The sequence below is a fragment of the Euleptes europaea genome, chromosome 1 (assembly GCF_029931775.1).
Source record: "Euleptes europaea isolate rEulEur1 chromosome 1, rEulEur1.hap1, whole genome shotgun sequence".
Lineage (NCBI taxonomy): Eukaryota > Metazoa > Chordata > Lepidosauria > Squamata > Sphaerodactylidae > Euleptes > Euleptes europaea.
This window is the reverse complement of record NC_079312.1, coordinates 76,897,615-76,918,804: the sequence shown is the minus strand read 5'-3', so window position 1 is coordinate 76,918,804 and position 21,190 is coordinate 76,897,615. Positions and strand designations below refer to the sequence as shown.

General features: G+C 42.3%; 1 protein-coding gene across 1 annotated transcript in view; it reads right to left on the bottom strand.

Annotated features, from left to right (window-relative positions):
• Positions 1–2,359: 2,359 nt before the first annotated feature.
• MST1R (macrophage stimulating 1 receptor) overlaps positions 2,360–21,190 on the bottom strand; it is a 70,349-nt gene continuing 51,518 nt past the window's right edge. Inside the window, exons 15-20 of the mRNA XM_056854680.1 lie at positions 11,330–11,410; positions 9,942–10,123; positions 6,838–6,947; positions 6,155–6,320; positions 4,220–4,356; positions 2,360–2,585 (exon numbers count right to left, since the gene is read on the bottom strand). Coding sequence (XP_056710658.1) covers positions 2,360–2,585; positions 4,220–4,356; positions 6,155–6,320; positions 6,838–6,947; positions 9,942–10,123; positions 11,330–11,410 — 902 coding nt within the window. The remainder of the gene's footprint in view (positions 2,586–4,219; positions 4,357–6,154; positions 6,321–6,837; positions 6,948–9,941; positions 10,124–11,329; positions 11,411–21,190) is intronic.

Genomic DNA, 21,190 nt, shown 5'->3' with positions numbered 1-21,190 from the left:
TCATCTATGTATGTCCTATTTGTGTATTATTCACCCAAAGCCCTTTGGATAGAGTGGGATATATCTCAAAATGAATATGCTAAATGTAGGTCTCATCCTATACACACCACTGGATGTCACATCATTGATATCAATGGGGCATACTTCTATATCATCCCTGTGAGCCAGAGTCTCTACTGGGTAGAGTTCTTGCAGCTGTGGACAGAAATAAGGAAGAGTCCTGTGGCAACATTAAGGGGCCACATATTCTGTCCACCCTGTATTAAAACGGACAGCCAGTGTGGCCCATGCTCTCAGTTCCAGCTGAGTCCTATCCATACCTAACATGATACTGAGTGGACTGATCTGAGCAAATCGCATTGCACAGTGCGAACGCTGGTGTTCAGGAAGCCACGTTCTCAGTCGCACCCAGCTGCAATCCAAATTCCTTAATCCTTCAATGCTGTTGCCCTCTAGTGGTGCATATAAGGTAATATAAAGTGGGACCCTTTGGCTATTTGCAATCCTGCCTTTTTCTAACAAGGGCGAGAGGAAGCATCCTTTGCTGCGAGGAGCATGGCTGCTGAGCCATTGCACACAGTCGACTCGACCAGCATGGCTGCTGAGCAGGAAAGTTGCAGCAGTTAATGTTCTTATTAGCAATAAGCTTTATTTAATCAAGCAGAAGAAGCAGGGATTTAAGGAACAATTTGCCGCTATTAGAAAGCTTTTAAATTGAGTGTTCGTGCTCAGAGAAGCATCTGCCACCTTCCTGCAAACTAGAAGAGCAATTGACTGTGAACAGTCAAGCCATTCTATAACAGACGAAGAATGCCACTAAGTTTAAATACGGCTTTGGCGTGTGTGTGTGTGTGCGCGCATTTGTGTGCACGCACAAGCACACACATGGGCTCTTGGTAGCACCAGGACCTACTTAAGGTCTTGTATATTTAAGGACCCTTTCCAGTCACAATTAACATATGTGCAGCTCACAATAGGGTTGTGGTGTTTTTTCTTCAAAGTGTTTCAACTGAATAGCAAAGGAGCAGCTCCCAGGGGCTTCTCTAATGCCCTTTGGCATTGTGGGAAATCATCCACTTGCAGGCGCTAGTTTTCTCTCACAGGCATAGAATTGCCTCACTTGTTTGTCTTAGCTTGTCTACATGCATCTAAGGAAGCAGGCTGAGGTCCATAGACTTTGCTAGTTTTTAAGATGCCACACGACTCCTTATACTGAAATAGTACCACTTATAGTCTTTTATCAAGTTAGCAGAATCTCCTAAAGTGAGACCAGAGAACTTGCTAAGTAGATTGGTGAAGTTTCCTCAAACCCCTCTCCAATCATTGGCTTATTGGGTAGCAGGGGACGGGATTCTGGTAAAGGTTCCCTTCCCCTGGGTCCATCTATTTCATGCTCCCCCAACTCCCTTTCCCCCCTTTCTTCCTATCTGTGCTCACATCTTCTCACTTTGTTCCTCAGATGAAGCTTTGAATTCCTCTGAAAAGGCATCAGTTCTGTATTGCAGCCAGAGATCTCATTCCTCCTTCAGAAATGAGGGGGAATGCTTTGTACCACCTCAGGTCATAAAAGTATGCATGTTCCTGATAAATCCGAGCAAAGATGCTTTGGTTCAGATAGCACTTGATATTGCTGCACGTGGCTTTTTGGTCTCAGGCAGAGGTCTTTCACATCACCTACTTGCCTAGTTCTTTTAACTGGAGATGCCGGAGATTGAACCTGGGACCTTCCACATGCCAAACAGATGCTCTACCACTGAGCCACGGCCCCTCCCCTATTTTCATATTGGCTTATCAAAACAGACCTTCAGCCCAAACACATATAATGTATAAGATTTCATGAGACAGAATGGACACAAAATGGGATGCTGAACAATATTAACCTTGATATGGACAACGCATATGGCCAATGTATTCCTTTATATACAAATTCAGCCACAGGCTGAGAAATTAAATTACTTCATAGCAACAACCACAGCCTTGCACACAGGTTCACAGGTATTATGAATATGTCTCTTTTTAAGATCTTAAGGGGACCTGCCCCACATCATATGCAAGGTATAAGCTTATCTCTGCTTTTTTTTTTTTGAGCCACCATCCCCACTCCAACCAGAAGAGCAGAGATTATTACAGAAGGTCCAGTCTAAGGCTTTCTTGAATCCACAAGGCACAGGCAAAATAGGTGGTGTCGAAATGGAGGATTGAGGACCACTGGTGAATATGGACTGCTGCAAGTCAAGACCCAAAGAGTAAAAGTCAGAAAGCATTCACAGACTGCGGAGCGAAGCCATTGGAAAACCCGCAGTACAGGCCTGCATAAGTCTGTGCTGGACTCGAATGGGTTCCCTCAAAGAGTATCCACTTAGTACCCAGTAGCAGCCTCTTCTTCACTAGAGTCCAGGTCATCTTCACTGTGGGCTGAGGCAGCGAACGGCTGGCCTTGATTGAGGTTGACATAGGTAACGTTGAGGTTGATGTAATGTTCCCCTTTTAGACAAGACACAATATGCTCCAGTTCCCGGATCAGGGTCAAGAAAGTTGGTCGTTCCTCAGAGCTTGGAGCCCAGCAGTTCAGCATCAATGTGTACCTGCCTCAAATAAATGCAACTATATTAGAGCAGAGAAACTCCTTGGACAAGCATACTAGTTTCAGATCCTAAGGACAGCAGAATATCCTGTTGGTGCTTAGACATGGACAATGTCCTCCACACATATCCATGTCCTCCACACTCCTCTCCAGATGCCATTCAATGAGCTACCCCCAGTCTCAACTCCTCAGTCCTCATTCTTCCCAGATGCCCCCAACCATAGCCAATGGCCCCTTTTGCCAGTTCTTGTACTATGGTATGCTCCACGATTATCTTATGCCACATAGACCCAAAGGGAAGCAGCACACACGTGGAAGTGGGAAGGCGTTGTGACCTTAGAGATCCCTCTGTGGAACTGGGAGTCATGTGGAAAACGAGGGCTTTGGAACATTGGGCAAGTAGGCTGAGTAGCTGTAACATGTAAGAATGTAATGAGGAATGCAAGGAGGGGGAAATGCACTCAGGGGATCTATAACTCTGGATGATCATGACAGCTCCATGCAACAAAGAATTTAACGTTATAGCACAGAGTTTGTGGTCTTTGAAAGAATCCAGAGGGCTGATGGACAAGCTGTTTTTGTTTTGCAATTGCTACCTGACAGGATCTAATCAAAAGAGGCTCACCAGGTTTGTCTTCCTGGCCAATACTCACTTAGCAACCTCATCAGATCAGACAGTTCAACATGCAGAAAGGCCCTTTCACAAGAAATAGATCTTACAAGGTGATGAATGCAAATAAATACATAAAAATCACAACATACTGGTTATCTGGCTCACCTGAACAGAATCGGCTCTTGTTCAATTAGACCTTTGTGAGATTCTACCAGTCATATTTGTGAGGGCTAGATAAAAGTCAGACAGAAGGTCTGACATGAGACAACTTTTCCCATGGCCCTTTCATTTCCCCCCTCAAACATACCTAATATCAGCCCACATCTTGCCACAACAAGCACAAAGAAAACTTGTTTCTCATGCCTGTGTACTCCCTTCCCTTTGCACATTGAATGCAATTAAGCATTCCTGGTTTGAAACTACCTCTGGTTCCTATGATATATGAAAGGGGTGTAAGCAAACTTTGATTCACCTGGACACCTGCATTTGTATGTCATCACAAACTGGAACTAATTTTAAACCAAGGATCCTTAATCCTGCTGTGTGCTAGAGAGGAAGGGGGGAAGGGCAAAATGAACATGTGGGCCTAAGAAACAAGTCACACAGAAGCTCATCACAGCTTAGCATGCAGCCATCATGATTAATTGCTCCCATGCATTGCTCCCATGCTCCCATGCACCTTCCTCTCTATCATATTCTCATCTAAATATACCCCAAAATCTGTGTTCCCCCGTTTTAAATCACCCAAATAGCAAATCTCTTGACTTGTTTAATTTAGCACAGAATTCTAGGCATCCTCTGTTTAATTTAGCACAGAATTCTAGACATCCACTCTGACTTAGATGATTGCCTGCTCTCCTCATATACGTTGAAATATAGGTCTGATCTAGTTATTACTTCAAGGACTTTCTATAATGGAAATCAGCTGGATGCCATCTTATCCTATTACTCTACAAAATGCAAGGGGCTTCCTTCCTTAGAGTAGCCTTTTGGAAGGCCCTGTCAAAAGTTCATATACTCACAGAGAATCTGGGCAGTACTCAGGCTGGGGCAGCCGCCTTCCTTGCAACAAGTAGCGGGTTATATCATATGGATCCACTCCTGGGTATGGGGAGGCCCCTCGTGTCATCAGCTCCCACATGAGGATCCCAAAAGACCACTGGGCAGAAGGGTGACAGGCATACATCAGAACAGGGCAGAAAACATACGGCCATCTAGAACCCACAGGTGGGGTGAAACAGCCAACAACAGCACCAACCTGAGAGAGGGTCATGTGATTCCTCAGTATTCTCCACTGTTTCCCATTCATTTAGCACAAAACAGTTCCACCATGTTAAGATGTGCCTTTTCACACACAGGTTGATAAAAATATTCAGCATGAAGCTGACTACACAGCCAAGTGGGGGGAGGGGGTGTTTTATGACATGAGCAGACAATATGGATTTGAGAGCCTTAGGCATTTTGACACCCCTACCCACCCACACAATGAATGGTGGAGCTCCTGGGACTTACAGTCTTTCCTCACCCATCCTACTTAACCCTGAGATCTCCCAAGCCTTGATGGTGGCCCCTCCACCACCACTACACATTCCTACACCTGCAGCAGCCAGCCAGAGCACTTGGCTTGCTTGTTTGCTTAGCATTTAGATCCTGCTTTCAACTTCAAAGCACTTCACATACACTACCAAACCTCCCTGCCATGCTCACTTTGTCTAAGGGCACTTTCAATCTACTTTCAATGCACTTTAGTGATCGTTTGCAAGTGGATTTTGCCATTTCACACAATAAAATTCATCTACAAAGTGCATTGACAGTAGATTCAAAGTGCATTATTCAGCATGTATGAAAGCGCCCTAAGCGTCAAAGGGCTCGTGCCCACTAGGCTCAACCTCGACCACCCCTTACTGTTCATATACCTTTTCTTTGGATAACATCAGGATACCTCCCTCTTTTCTTTCCCCCTGCAATTTCAGAGGGGCAGAGCCATGTGCAAACAGTAAGAGAAAGTATGTCTCTTGCTGCATCAAAAGTGCTGATCCAAATTGCCCTTTGGGCATCTACTGGCAAAAGTTTGCATCAGGTCCTTTGTGTTCAATAAGTCACAAACCCTGGCTGAATGCCAAGCATAGTACACACGGACAATCTCTCTTTGCATCTTTTTTTCTGGCAAATCTGACCTGAATGAATAACATGCAGTTTCTGTTGCTTTAGTTTCACTGCGCAAAAAGAAAAAAAACAGGAAGAGGCAGAATTTATTCTTTCCTGGGATGATGAGCAGCAGAATAGGACAGAGGAAGTGTTGTGATCCAAAAGGCCCAGAAGGCAAAGAGAGATTGCGTTGAATGTTTTCCATCAGTGGCATCCTCAAACACAGGATAACAACAGGATGGCACCGATGCAGAAGGAGAGCTTTGCTTCTATCCCAGGAAGAAGAGACCAATTATGCATGGCTGTTTCCTTGCGCCGACTACTTCAGGGCTGTACCTTGATTATGCTTGCATTTTCCAACCGTCAGAGGTCACCTAGCTCTCCCTGCATGTTTCCGTGCATTTTGCCCGCATTTTCTGGATTTGTGTTTAGGCAGCATCCAGAAAACCCGGGCAAAATGAACGGAAATGTTCAGGGAGAGCAAGGTGACTTCTGACGGTCGGAAAATGCAAGCATAATCAAGGCAAAGGCCCAAAGTAGTCGAAAGGTTACCACAAAGAAACAGCCATGCATAAATGGCCAGAGTCTATCTGATCCTTATACCCTGGGAGCAGGTGCCGATAGGGGAGTCCGAAGGCAGACCCAGCAGGAGCGAGATTCTGCAGAACAACCTTCCCCAGTCAGACCTTTCCTCCATTGCCTTTTGCTTTGGAGATTATGCAGTCTGGAAAGGAAAGAGCTGAGGACTAGCTATGGGAATCATGGTTCCTGTGGGGCCAATATTAACCACAGTTTTCATCTGCACTTACTACGTCCGACTTGGTGGTAAATTTTTGGGTTTGCAGGCTCTCCAGGGCCATCCATTTGACTGGAAGCTTGGCTCGGCGGTGTCGCTGGATACTGTAATACTCCTTGTCAAAGACGTCTCTGGCCAACCCGAAGTCTGCCACCTTCACTGTAAAGGTCTCATCTAGCCTGGAAAGCACAAGGAGGACCAGATAGGTCAGGAGAAACATGGTGGCCAGGTGAACTGCACCTTTTGGGCGTGGAGACTGCACTGTTCCCAGCAGCTGCAGCCCACAGGTAATGAACAAGAACAAGCGCTACAGCGACTGACATGGGCTGAAAGAGCAACCAAGAGCCACCAGGCTGAATCTCATTCTCCCAATTAAGGCATGGTTATACATGGGATGCTTAACCAGCTGATGCGAGGGGTGAGTCTGCATGAAGTAAGTAACAGCACAGTATTTGTCAACTCAATATTAGGTGCAAGTAAAATAAGCCATAGGCAGGTTAATAACAACAGTTTCCCCAAAGACAACGTTCCAGTGGAGACGCTAGAAATCATTTAGGAAGAAGGATCGGATGCCTGATCGGGCTGCCTAGATTGGACTAAGACAAATTACAAGTATAAGCTCCCCCCAGCCTGTTCCTTCCTTATAGTAAGATTCTGTGTGCATTCACACAGAGGCATGCCTGTTTAAGTACTTACATACAGTTTCTGGCAGCAAGGTCTCTGTGTACAAACTTCTTCTGGGCCAAATACTCCATCCCTCGAGCCACTTGCAACCCAAAGCCTATTAAATCCTTCACAGTAGGATTCTGGGGAGAAAAAAAGGAGACTGTCTGACATTCAGGAAATGCAAAGTGAGTTTTCCATCTGGCTCTGGAGTTTATACTCCTCTGGAGAGCTGAGTTGCTTGCTGGTGGCGCCCTCAAGCCAGCACTGCTGAAGTTAATTTCAGGGCCTCTTCATGCAAGATGGATTTTCTATGCAGTCATCACTTTTGTATAGGAAATTGAGGGTATTCCTCGGTGTATACTGTGGCACATGTATCCAGCGGGATCCATAAATATGTTGTGGATACCTTCTGCCAGTTGATGCTTCCCTGTTGTGTGTGCACAGGGCAAAACAGAAACTTGGCTGTCACCTGATGATGTACGCACAGGAGACACTTAACAACCTACATCAATGTGATACTAGTGTAGGAAATCAGACTTCTGTGGCTCTTCCCTTCTTAAGACTTGACTGTCATTTTGTGTGTGTGTGTGTGTGTGTGTGTGTCTAAGTAGCCCTCTAGTTGGCACAGGCTTTCATTGCCTTTCCCCATACAAGTTCAAAGTGTAACCCAACAACATTTTTTAACTTTTGTTTGGTACTTTTACAAGTGATGCTTCGGCAAGAACAGCGTGACTTTCTGTCTGCACATAAAAGTTTCCAAGATGGCATGATAACGAGGAGCAACTAATTAATTATAATGGAGGAGGGGGGAAGGAGTTGTGTTACCTGGGACTAATTAGTCACAAACTGAACATAATTGTCCCACGGAATGAGGCTTACAACAGTATTCCACACTGTGTTTCGGTAGGAGTGAATGTACCATATGGGGGTGAGGGGACGGAAATATACATATTCACAAAGTAGAAAAAAGAGCACCTCAAATGCTGTAAAAAGGTGCTGTTCCCCAAACAGTGCATAATTTGAAAGGGATGTAGATTATGAACTACAATTTTTTTAAAAAAGCTTTTGAGAAGAAGTGTAGTTATTGACAGCTTCTTGGAAGGTACTTAAAGCCTTGGCTTTAGGGCCCATGAAGATTTTGGACTCTGTGTAATATATATTCATTAGTAACAAGAGGCTATTGCTGTATGGCCTTCTTCCAAACTCTTTTAGAAAGAAATAGCAGGCACTACCACAGGTCATGCCAGACTTTCATGTCAGACAAGATTTAAAAGTTTATATTTTAGTCTTTCCACCTTAAAGCCTCTCGTGCTATACTGCACCAATTGAATGAGTGCTGGTTTTATATGACAGAGATTTTCCTACATAGAAAACCTGTTCATGTAGAAAACAGCAAGAAACTTGCAGGTCTCACACATACAGAGATGCACCTGTCACTTCTGACAATTGACATGAGGGTTTCATGCTATGTCCTACACAGAAATGCTTTGCCCTTGGATGGACCTTCCATGGGATCTGCAGTGGTGTTCTTAGGTCATACCCACAGTTCTGATGGATACTTCTTGGGAAAGCAGCTTTTAGAGTGTGCAACTGAGTGCAAAGAAGCAATGAGGGATGAGGTGATTAACCCTTCCCCCACCACTTACCCTGCAATCCCCTCTCACCCTAGTGTTCCAAATGTGTGTTTCCCCATGAAAACCTATTGAGGGAAATTGGATGGGAAAGGAGTTGCAAGGGGAGAAAGGCAGGCAGGGCAATGGTTAGGCGGCCATTTCCCTGCTTCAAATTGCCTCGTCCCATAACTGATTCTTCACAGAAGCTGTCAGGGTTTGTTAAAAATATTCATACGTAATGCATGCTTCTGTCCTTAGATTTCCAAACATGGGTGCAGATTAGCCCTGCTGCATTCCACAGAGAGCACTCACCCAATGGAAGATAATCAGTAAAATTGGAGGGAGGGATACATTACAGAGCTGGAATTGCTAGGAGCTACTTTTCAGGGCTGAAGGGCATCGCTGGAGCTTTGCGCTAAGGCAAGAAAGAAGCCATTCATTAAGAGTTCCTTGGACACACAGCATAGTGCCTCTTTCCATGGATCAGCAGAAGTCTTGATTTCTTGGCATTAATCACCATATTTGATCATAGCAAACAAATATGGCAAAATGACAGTGGACACAGGGTGTGTGTGTGGAATCTGCAGCCTGTCTACGGTAGAGATTCCTCCAGCTCTGTTTCAGGTTGTCTCCCCAATGTGAAAGAGAGGGAGAGGGGACGGTGTTATTGCAGATCTCAAAAGAAAACAGCCAGTTCTGCACTGCCCAGGTTGGGAGGTAGAAAACAGCCTGCAGTGCATCTCTACCAGCAGATGCATCAGCCACCAGCTCACGTTCCTCCCTGCTCAGGAAGACTCAAAGTCAGCAAAAAAAGGGTGGGTAGGTGGGGAAAACCTTTCCTCCAAGGACCCTGGAACTACCACACCTTGTTGCAGCAGTAGAAGCTGCTGCAGATCAGACTGTTTGTACGTAACGAAATGCTCTGCCAGGTGCCTGACAAGAATGCCTTAGCTAACCAAACGCTGCTGTGTTGCAGGATGGATTTCACCATCTCCTGTCTACCACACCCAGAAACCAGTCGCACTGCTTCCCCTAGGGTACTGAGTCTCTGACACAGGGAGAAAGTACTAATTAAACAGAAAGAGACACTGTGGTTACATGGGAGAAGGGTGGGGCTCTACTGTATCACCTGTCAAAAGCAAAATCAAACTGTAAGAAAAGAGAAGACAGACCTACAGCTCTCTGTACCCCCTTTCCTTAACAACCAGTCACAAAGTGGGTACCACCACACAAACCCAAGAATAGGCCCAGAATCGGGATTACCTAAAATGCTTTTGTTCCTCTCAGTGGAGTGGAAAGGAAGGGTCTCAAGGGCTGGCTTGCTGCATAGGTGCAAGGTGGAAAACTATGCACCGAGCAAAGCCCAAGAGGCAATTGGTGCAGTGGGAGAATTAATTTCAACCCACTCTGAGACCCCTATGCATTTCGCATATGCTTCACCAGGGGCAGGAGAATCTGTAAAATATCATAGACTGAACACTTTGCACAGCAACAGTGTTTGAGGTGGGGAACTGTACACACCTTCTCCTCAGAACGCATAAAGTTTCGCAGATCTCCATGCTTCATGTACGGTAGCACTACCAGTGGCAGCCCCTCTTTTGGTAGGGTAATTCCAATGAGTGATAGTACATGGGGGTGATGGAAGCTCTTCATCAGAATGCCTTCCTTCAAGAACTCTTCCACCTCCTCCAAGTCAGTTATTCCTGGGGTGGGTGGGGGGGAATAAAAGAAGAAAAAGCGGCAGTGTGAAGGCACTGAGGTTACAGATCTTTTTGCTATTACATAAAACTCAAGGATTCCCATGATTCAGAAAAATGATTCAGAAATTGAGTTCAGGAGGGCTTCTCAAACATGCCAAAACTAGTACAAACTATGGGTGGGGGGGGGGGGAGAACTAACCTATTGGTTTTTGTGGAATAACACCCCAGCCAGATAACCTGAATGCCATGCTGTTAACACTGCAGTAAGCAAGGGATTGTCAGATCAAGAACTGAATCTAAATCTAACTAGCATAAGGGTGCGTCTGCTTTCCAAGGGAACTGTGGCTTGGCCATGCACTCTGCAGAAGAACACACTTCCTCTTCTGCTAAAAATTCCATTTGTGCAAAGGTTCACTGAAAACCATCAATCTTGTGCAAACGGAAGTTTTAGAGGAAGAGGGGGTGCATTTTGTGGCACAGATTATCTAGCATTCCTCGAACTCATTTGTAGGATCCAAGCCTGTGTTTATAAGGAGAAGCTTTGCCAACCAACACATGGTGTATCACTCAAAGCCCTGGGGATGGCTGGCTCCGCTGGGATGCTGGTACTGCGCTTTGCCTCATTCCAGACGTTTAGGAAACAGTACAGAAGTTGGGTACAAGAACATTCCTTTTTCTCCAGAACCTGCCTGGGATTGTGTCAAAAAGTTTCATGAGGGAAACTTTAATGGTACATCGTAGTTAGTGACATTTCCTGGCACGCTTCACCTCTAGCACCCCCTACTCCTAGTGCAACAGCATGGCATGGGACACCGAGGCTTTGTTGTATAAAAATGGCACTCAAGCTGATGGTGCCTCTTTGTAGCATTTCATGAAGCGAGCAGCAGAAGACTGCAAAACAAGGCAGGTCTCCCTAGTGTCCTGTTTGAGGTGTGATTTTGTTTCGAGGACATCTTTATATGAACGTTAAAATGCCAGGTTGTTCCAGAGTTGCATATTATTTTTCACAAGCACCAATCTAGCTTCAGCAGCTCAATACCATGAAATATGCGCTTTCAAAGAAACAAAGCAGAAAAAGTTCTCAACACGGGGCAGCACTGCTGCGATGAATCTGGGGAGGCATTTAAACCACCAGGAGTTCACTGGGTTTCCTTTCACAGGCCACTTAGCATAGTTGCCATCATTAGAGAGGAAATAGGAATTACTCACGGTTCAGTGATTTAACAGCACAACGTATCTCTCTCTGGGATGGATCTATATATGTTCCATGGTAAACGCTCCCAAAATGCCCTGGACAGAAAAAGAAGAGCAGTATTGGAAGAATTAGTCCTACACGTGCCAGTAAAGAAATCAATATACGCTACATGATCCATTTCCTTGAGTTTTTGCATCAGCTAGCAGTAAGAAGGACAAAAACTTTGAATGCCGCATAAGACAACTCGGGTGTCTGCTTCTGAACTGGAGGGAACCTGGCCACAAAGAGGTAAAACTGCAAAGGCTGTTAAAACTTACCAGGCTAATATCACCCCTTCTAATGGTGGACTTGAAGGGCCCACAAAAATGTGGTCAGCCATAAAACAAAACAGATTCTGCACAGTTGAGAAGACTCACCAGGAAAGTAGAAATAATATTGGTTGTAAATTTAAAGAAGGAAGAAAAGTTACTCCCCAAATAGTAAAAAAATAAAAACCAAATAAAGGTTCTGAGCATGCTCATTTGTCTTCCAAGAGCCACAAACTGGTGAGGGCAGCCGGACATTTTTTTTTTTTTTAAAGAGGGATGTTGGAATTGGTCCACACATGCTCCTAACAGCAGATGCTATCCTGGAGGGAAAGATTAGGGACCCTAATTCCCTCCCTGACAACAAAAGATTTATTTATTTATTTTTGTATTTCTAGCCCGCCCTCCCCCGGCAAAGCTGGGCTCAGGGCGGGTTACAACATCAAAATTTCCAATATACTAATAACAATAATAACAACAAAAAGATGGTCGCCGTATATAAGTGCATACTGTAGCAGGTAAGGCCAACCATAGTATGTAATCGGTTCAGCTATCCACCCTCAAATAGGTCATAAACTGAGGGTGGGGAGTAGGGAGGCCAGCACAGATGCTGTAAGCTTTAAAGGGCTCTGATCATTTTGCAGGGGGCATATTGCTAAACACATCAAAACAAACAATAAGAAATTCTTTAAGTACATTAGGAGTAAGAAACCAGCTAGGAAAGCGGTTGGACCATTGGATGACAATGGGAGTAAAGGAACTCTACGGGAGGATAAAGCGATTGCTGAAAAAACTAAATGAATTCTTTTCATCTGTCTTCACTGTTGAAGATACAGGGCAGATTCCTTCTCCTGAACAGAGATTTTGGAGAGGGGAAAATGAGGAACTGAGGCAAATAGTGGTAAGAAGGCAGGAAGTCCTAGAAGGTCTAGACAAACTGCAAACTAACAAGTCACAGGGACCAGACGCTATTCATCCTAGAGTTCTTCAAGAACTCAAATGGGAAATTGCTGAACTTCTAACAAAGATATGTAATATGTCCCTTCGATTAGCCTCTGTACCAGAGGACTGGAGAATGGCCAATGTAACACCCATTTATAAAAAAGGTTCCAGGGGGGACCCAGGAAATTACAGGACAGTTAGTTTAACGTCTGTTCCGGGTAAATTAGTGGAAAGCATTATTAAAGATAAAATTGTCAAGCATATAGAAGGGCAAGGTCTGCTGGGCAAAACCCAACATGGCTTCTGTAAGGGTAGGTCCTGTCTCACTAACCTATTAGTTTTTTGAAAGCGTCAATAAGCATGTGGACAGGAATGAGCTTGTGGATATTGTGTATTTGGATTTCCAAAAAGCTTTTGACAAAGTCCCCCACCAAAGACTGCTAAGCAAACTTCATAGTCACGGGATAAGAGGACAAGTCCTCTTATGGATTGAGAGCTGGCTGAAAAATAGGAAGCAGAGAGTAGGAATCAATGGTCAGTTCTCCCAATGGCGGGATGTGAGCAGTGGGGTGCCTCAGGGATCTGTGTTGGGACCGGTGCTTTTCAACCTGTTCATCAATGACCTGGAGTTGGGGTTAAACAGTGAAGTAGCCAAGTTTGCAGATGACACCAAATTATTTAGGGTGGTTAAAACAAAATCGGACTGTGAAGAGCTCCAGAAGGATCTCTGCATACTGGAAGAATGGGCATTAAAATGGCAAATGAGATTCAATGTGAGTAAGTGTAAAGTGATACATATTGGGACAAAAAATCCCAACTTCACATATACACTGATGGGATCTGTGCTGGCAGCAACAGACCAAGAAAGGGATCTTGGGGTGGTAATGGATAGCTCAATGAAGATGTCAACCCAGTGTGCGGCTGCTGTAAAAAAGGCAAATTCCATGCTGGCCATAATTAGATGAAGAATAGAGAATAAAACTGCTGATATCATACTGCCCTTGTACGAATCTATGGTGAGACCACACTTGGAATACTGTGTACAGTTCCACCACACCTAAAAAAGGATATTACAGAGCTTGAGAAGGTGCAGAAAAGAGCAACCAAAATGATTAGGGGACTAGAGCAACTGTCCTATGGGGAGCGGTTAAGACGCTTAGGGCTGTTTAGCTTGGAAAGAAGACGGCGGAGGGGAGACATGATAGAGGTCTATAAAATTATGCATGGTTTGGAGAGAGTGGACAGGGAGAAGTTTTTCTCCCTCTCCCATAATACTAGAACACGGGATCATCTACTAAAGCTGGAGGGTGAGAGATTCAAAACAGATAAAAGGAAGTATTTTTTCACACAACGCATAGTTAAATTGTGGAACTCCCTGTCCCAGGATGTGGTGATGGCTGCCAGCTTGGAGGGCTTTAAGAGGGGAGTGGACATATTCATGGTGGAGAGGGGTATTCATGGCTGTTAGTTAGAATGGATACTAGTCTTGCTGCATACCTATTCTCTCTAGTATCAGAGGAGCATGCCTATTATTTTGGGTGCGGTGGAACACAGGCAGGATGGTGCTGCTGCACTCGTCTTGTTAATGGCTTCCTAGAGGCACCTGGTTGGCCACTGTGTGAACAGACTGCTGGACTTGATGGGCCTTGGTCTGATCCAGTAGGGCCTTTCTTATGTTCTTATGTTCAGCTAAAACAATCCTGGTAGAGGCATTAATCTGGATCAGAGGAAAAACGCTGCTCTTTTTTAAATGAGAGGAAGGCAGAGCCTCTAAGAGTTGGTTTTTATATGTCGACTTTCTCTACCACTTAAGGGAGATGTGGGGTCACACTGGCTTACAATCACTTTCCCTTCCCCTCCCCACAACAGACACCCTGTGAGGTAGGTGGGGCTGAGAGAGCTCTAACAGAGCTGTAACTTGCCCAAGGTCACCCAGATGGCTTTGTGTGTAGGAGTGGGAAAACAAATCCAGTTCACCAAATTAGCCTCCGCCACTTATGTGGAGGAGTGAGGAATCAAACCCGGTTCTCCAGATCAGACTCCACCGTTCCAAACCACCGCTCTTATCCACTACACATTATAGCAAGGATCACCAACCTTGCTGAGCCCGTGGGCACTTTTGAAATTTTGTGAAAGAGTTGTGGACTCCACCACAAAATGAGCTTTTCATGGGGGCTGGGACCAGTTCCAAAATGTTGGGAAATTCAAAGTTGAACATCGCCCTGTGACAGAAGAAGCTGCTTCCGAATAAGTGTCCTGTATAGATGCAAAGATGATGCCTGGGTTCTCCTGAATTACCTCCTGGCTCCAAGGAGGTAGAAAGAACTTGGGGCTGGATCTTTTTTGGACAAGAGATGCTGTCTGGTTTCCGTTTCCAAAGAAAGGGCAGCCCACAGGGAGCATTTGCCAAGGCCAGAGATATAAGAAATGCTGTGTCTGTGGCCAAGCCAAGAGTGCATGGGTGTGAGGTGCCTGCCCAAGACAAGCTAAGTGCTTTGCTAATGAGTAGGCTGGGAGGAAACAACTCAAAGCTCCCTGTTGTTATCTGCTTCATGCAAGGCTCTTTGAATTTTATCCCCAAGTCTTTGAGGAAGCAAGCAGATGCCAATCAACACATAGATGGGCAACAAGTTTGGGATCACTGGCTTGTAGGGTGCTGCAATGGGTAGGTGAGATTAGGGTGGGGAGGTATCATCATGAGGTATTCCCTCCCTGAGTCTAATTCCCACCCCCACCACTATTCTAACCCATATACCCTGGGCAGGGAGAGGTACAAATATCCCCTCCTTAGCTTTGGGGCTAGATGAGCAGTTTCCTGCTCACCTAAGTCTGGTTGCGCTTTCACACATCCTGAATAATGCACTTTCAATGCACTTTAATGATCATTTGCAAGAACGTATTTCGATTCCAAGAATTTAGCCATGGAAAAAGCTGGCCATTCTATGCATGCCCTAGTTTCTTACTGGCACTAAGCGAGTTTGCATGCTGGGTTTCAGTCTTGCCAGAGCTACTAGTAGTTGCCCAGTGTTGCTGGCCTTTTTTTTAATCCCAGGGATTAATTTACTCTGTAACCTCTAGAGTACAGAAGAATTTAGCTGCATTAACGTATTATAAATGATCACGAAGAGGAAGAATATCAGCAGTGTAAATCGATGTAATACTGAAATTACTTTTTTATTACCTGAAACATCATTTTAAGTGTCTACTCTAAAATTCATCACAAGAATGGCAGGGAATGGTCGTTAGATTTATACGGCAGCATAAAAGGGACAAGAACAGGAACAAAAAGGATGCAAAAATCACCAACAGAGAAATGTCAGTATCAAATTTAATTAAATATCATGACATAGTGGGTTAGATTTGGAAGAATGCACTGTAAATACGCACTTTTATGTGCAAGGAAAAATGATGTAATACCATATCAGGGATCAGCCTGGTATGAGCATCAGTTAAAATGGCCACACAGTCTGGTTTACCGCTGTTCAGCATACCTGTAAGGGTTTGCCTATCCCTAGCCTAGCTGCTTGAGGGCTAGATGAGCAGCTCCGCCTGTTTTAATTCCACATCTCCCCAACAAGGTGTCTGTTCTGCCACATGGCTAATTACAGAAACATCCACTTTCTGAAGTAGAGCAATACATTAATGATTTTATGGAGCTGTATTTGTTATCTGCCTTGATTTAGATGTCCATAATATATATATTTTTCAAAATGCCGGATTACAGAGCATAACAACTCCTAATCCCAGTCATTTTGACAATATGCACAAATCAGGAAACCTTCTGGCAATTTTTTCAGAAATTTCGATAAATACAGAGCTTGAAAGATTGCAGCAAAGATCACAGAAAGATTGGAATGCATGAGAAAAGGAAATGTTGAAAGAACTGGAGGATAGTTTAGTTTACAAAAACTGGCTTGGTAATAGTTTCCAATTAGATTATAGAATCTTAGAAGTGGAATGGTAAGCAATTTATCTATATCTGCTCTGGAAGAAGTAAGCAGTTAAATGTGAAGAAGAAAAGATCTGAGACTAGAAAATTTTCTCTGGTGTTTAACCTTAGTGGGCACTGAAACAAATCTCCAGATTTCTGCCATCCATCATTACAAGTTTTTTTAATGAGTTAACAAACAGATTCTTCACTTAAACTAGTATAGTGTAGTAACAAAGACCCAGTTTAGACAAATAATAGAGCCCCTATTTAGGGATTAGGATTATGGGATCATGAGCACTCTTCTACCCCTCCTCTTGTACCATTCTTCCTGCCCCCCTCTACTGACACCTGGCACTAAAATCTGGATTCTTTATGTGAATTTAGGAGCATACCTGGCTTCATTTTAACCCAGGATAGCCTTAGCTATATGCATTGTCCTAATCCCTAAAGGCTCATAATATGCTAATTGATGGTTTCCTTTTTTTTAATTTTTTTCTTATATAGTTCCATACATTTAATTAACATTGTCATTTAATCCCTTCTAAACCTTTATTTTGATCTACAATATATAATACTACATAAATCTTCTCTGACTTCCCCTCTTCCCTCTTCTATCACTAACTTATCTCAGTAATCCTCTTTGCAGTTATCTTCTAATTCATTATAAAATATTCTACACTTATTTTAAACTACTTAATTTCCTCTTTCATTTAATAATACAATATAACTATTGTTAACAACTGAATTAGACTAAAACATAACCTTTAACATTCTTCATATTAAGTTCATTGTCACAATATAAAATCCATGCCTCCCACTCCTTCACAAATTCATCATTTTCTTTTTGATTTACTAATGCAGTCAATTTCGCCATTTCTGCTAGTTCAAACATTTTATTTATCCAGACAATTTTGTCCAGTGTCTCAGACATTTTCCATTTAGATGCATAGACCATTCTTGCAGCAGTGGTGGCATAAAGTAAAAAAGTTCTTTGTGTTAAAATATAATACTTACTAGTATCATCTCCGATGTTTTAGGGATATTTTGTTGTAGAATTAATCTTAGTTCATTGTAAATCATAACCCAATTTTTTTTTTGCTTTGTCGCAAAGCCACCAAACATGGTGAAAAGAACCAACTTTTTCCTGGCATTTCCAACAATTTGGTGACATTGTACTGTACATTTTGGATATTTTTTTTGGTGTCAAATACCATCTGTAGATCATCGTGTAGATATTCTCCTTTATCGACTGAGAAAGGACCTTTTTCATGTCTCTTGACCAAAGTCTTTCCCAACAATTCAATGAAATATTATGACCAATTGTCTGTGCCCAAGTTATAATTGTGTGCCGTGAGTCGTGAAGGGGGGAGAGATGGGGGGTTGCCCCCCTCTTACCCACCCGGCTCGGGGTGCTGGGCCAGTGTGCCTTTGAGTCCTTTCTGCCGGCACGACCTTTTTGGTCGAGAGAGTTACGCATATCTTTTTTAACTACTTCCCAAAGTTTAGTATAATTGGTTCTTGTAGGTTATCCGGGCTGTGTAACCGTGGTCTTGGAATTTTCTTTCCTGGCGTTTCGCCAGCAGCTGTGGCAGGCATCTTCAGAGTAGTAACACTGAAGGACAGTGTCTCTCAGTGTCAAGTGGCGAAACGTCAGGAAAGAAAATTCCAAGACCACGGTTACACAGCCCGGATAACCTACAAGAACCAATGAACTCTGACCGTGAAAGCCTTCGACAATATTTAGTATAATTGTTTGTCAATAAATCTTTGCTTTTATTTGTAATCCAAACTCCCAAATACTGTACTTTTTTGTTTTCTCCCATTTTGAAATACTCATAAAATCCTTTTGTTCTTCTTTGGAAAGATTCTTGAATAGTATCTGAATCTTATCTTGATTAATCTTAAATCCTGAAACTTCACTAAATTGTTTCAATATAACCATCAAGTCATTTATAGATTGATTTGGGTCATCCAAAATAAACAAGTCATCTGCAAAAGCTCTTAATTTATACTCATGTTTTTTTTACTTTTAGACTGCGAATTGCCTCCATATCACGTATTTTACTACAGAGAGTTTCCAAGGTCAAAATAAATAACAAAGGAGAAAGTGGACAACCTTGTCTAGTTCCTTTTTGTATCTCACAATTAGCTGATATCGATTCATTCACTAATATTTTGGCTTTTTGCACATTATAAATGGCATCAATCCCTGTTCAAAATTTAATTTCAAAGTTCATCTTTTCCAAAACCTTTTTCATGAACTCCCATGAAACCATATCAAAGTTTTTTTCAGCATCCAAAAAATAAGAGCCACTTTATGTTGATTATTTTGTTTGTAATATTCTATCGCATCCAATAATGTCCTCAAATTGTCCTTTATCTGCCTTCCAGGTACAAAACCCACTTAATCTTCATGTATCAAGGTTGTTATAAGTTGCTTTAATCGATTTGATAATATTGAGGCATATATTTTGTAGTCCACATTTAATAAAGATATTGGCCTATAATTAGTTACTCTCTCTGGGTCTTTTCCAGCTTTGTGAATAAGTGATATGAAAGCATGCAACCACGTCTCAGGGACTTGACCCGTTTGTAATATTGAATTGCATACCTTCAGAAAAGGATTCTTCAAGTCTTCTTTAAATAGTTTAAAAAACATGGCCGTAATGCCATCTGGGCCAGGTGTTTTATCTGTCTTTTGTTTGGATATTGCTTCTTCAAGTTCCGTTGTTGTAATTAAAGCGTTGATCACGTCATGTTGTTCGGAGGTTAACTTGTTGATATTTACTGTACTCAGAAATTTATCCATTTTCTTCCCAGAAATCAAATCTTTTTGGTACAATTTAGTATAAAATAGTTCAAATTATTTCTGTATATCTGTTGTGGTGTGAACAGGTCCTTTTGCTGTCTGTATTTTATCTATTATCTTCTTTTGCCTAGAATCCCTCAATTGACTGGCAAGAAGTTTACCTGGTCGATTTGCATGTTCAAAATGCCTCTGCTTCACATATTTCAATTTTTTATTCATTTCTTCCATAACTACTAAATTAAGTTGATGCTTCACCGTCTTAGTTTTCTGAATTATTTCAGATCTTTTATCGTCATTTTGTTCTGAGACAAGTTGCTGTTCTAAATTTTGCAATTCCCAAAGTATTTCATTTGTTTGTTGTAGCTGTTTTTTCTTCCATGCAGTATTTTTCTGTATCATAAATCCTCTCAAAACAGCTTTGAAGGCGTCCCAAACTATATTCAAACTGGTCTCTCCTTTCATAATAATCTCGAAATAGTCCTTTAGTAGCCTATGTATTTCTTTTTTAATATTATCATCTCGCAAAAGTCTATCATTTAACCTCCACCGGAATGCTTGTCTATTGTTCCATTCAAAGGAAACCGGATTATGATCAGAAAAAGTCCTAGGCAATATTTGTACCTTACGAAGTTGTGTAAATATTGATTTACTTGCCCATATCATATCAATCCGAGAGTGTGAATTATGTCTTGCGGAATAAAACGTATATTCTTTCGCTGTTGTATTAATTGTTCTCCAAATGTCTTGTATTTTAAATTCCTCTGCAAGTTGAAAAAAAGTTTTAGGCAAAGAGCCTTCTTTATCATCTTTGGCCTTTGATTTTTTATCTATCACACAATCTATAACTCCATTAAAGTCACCCAAAAGCAGTATTTGTTCTTGCGCATGCTGTTGTAAAATATCATGCAATTGTTGGTAAAATTGTGCTTTACCTTCATTTGGTGTGTAGATCCCTACCACCAATGTTTTTTGGCCCAAGACTAAGTCTTATCATTAAAATTCTGCCCTCTTCATCTTTATATACAAATTCAGGTGCTAAAGAAGGGTGTGCATAAATAACTAGTCCTTTAATCTTTGTGTTTGATGAGGCAATAAAAGTTTGCCCCAAAGATTTCCTTTCTAGGTATTTCTTGTCTTTTCTTGCAATATGTGTTTCCTGCAGGCAAATCAGAGAATATCTTTGTTGTTGTAAAAATTTAAAAATCCATCCTCTTTTCACTTTTTCATTTAGTCCATTCACATTCCACAAAATAACTTTAGCCATGTTGTCAGAGTAATAAATTTTAAAGTCCACCTACAGCACCTTTCAGTGATTCCTCTTCTTCTTCTTGACTAGAATCGTGCTGCTGTTCCAGTGTAAATCCTACAAGTTCTTTTTTGTACTTTCTCAAAAATTTCCCAACATCTTCTTTAGTTGTTATAGTAAATTTCACTTCTTTGTAGGTAAAAGTTAGTCCTTGTGGTAACAACCACCTGTATTTGATTACACTCTTTCTCAAAGTTGTTGTAAAATCCTTGAACAATGCCCATTTTGTCATCAAATGTCTGGGGATGTCCTTTAAAAGAATTAAAGGATTATCTTCCAAAATTATTGGATCTTTATAGTAATGTTGCATCATCATATCTTTCATTCTGATATCATAAAAGGATATCATCACATCTCTTGCTTTTGCGCTTTTTAAATTCGGAGGTAAGGGCATCCTGTAAATTCTGTTCACAGCATTGTCTAGGTCCTGTTCTTCTAGGTGGAACATCACTGCTAATTCTTTTATCAATGATTCTCTGGTGGCACCAAAGTCTTCAGGCAGATTCCGTATGCGTAGGTTAGACTCTCTGACTTTTAGGTCCATCATCGCTAATTGGTCTTTTGTGGATTCCTCCTGTAATT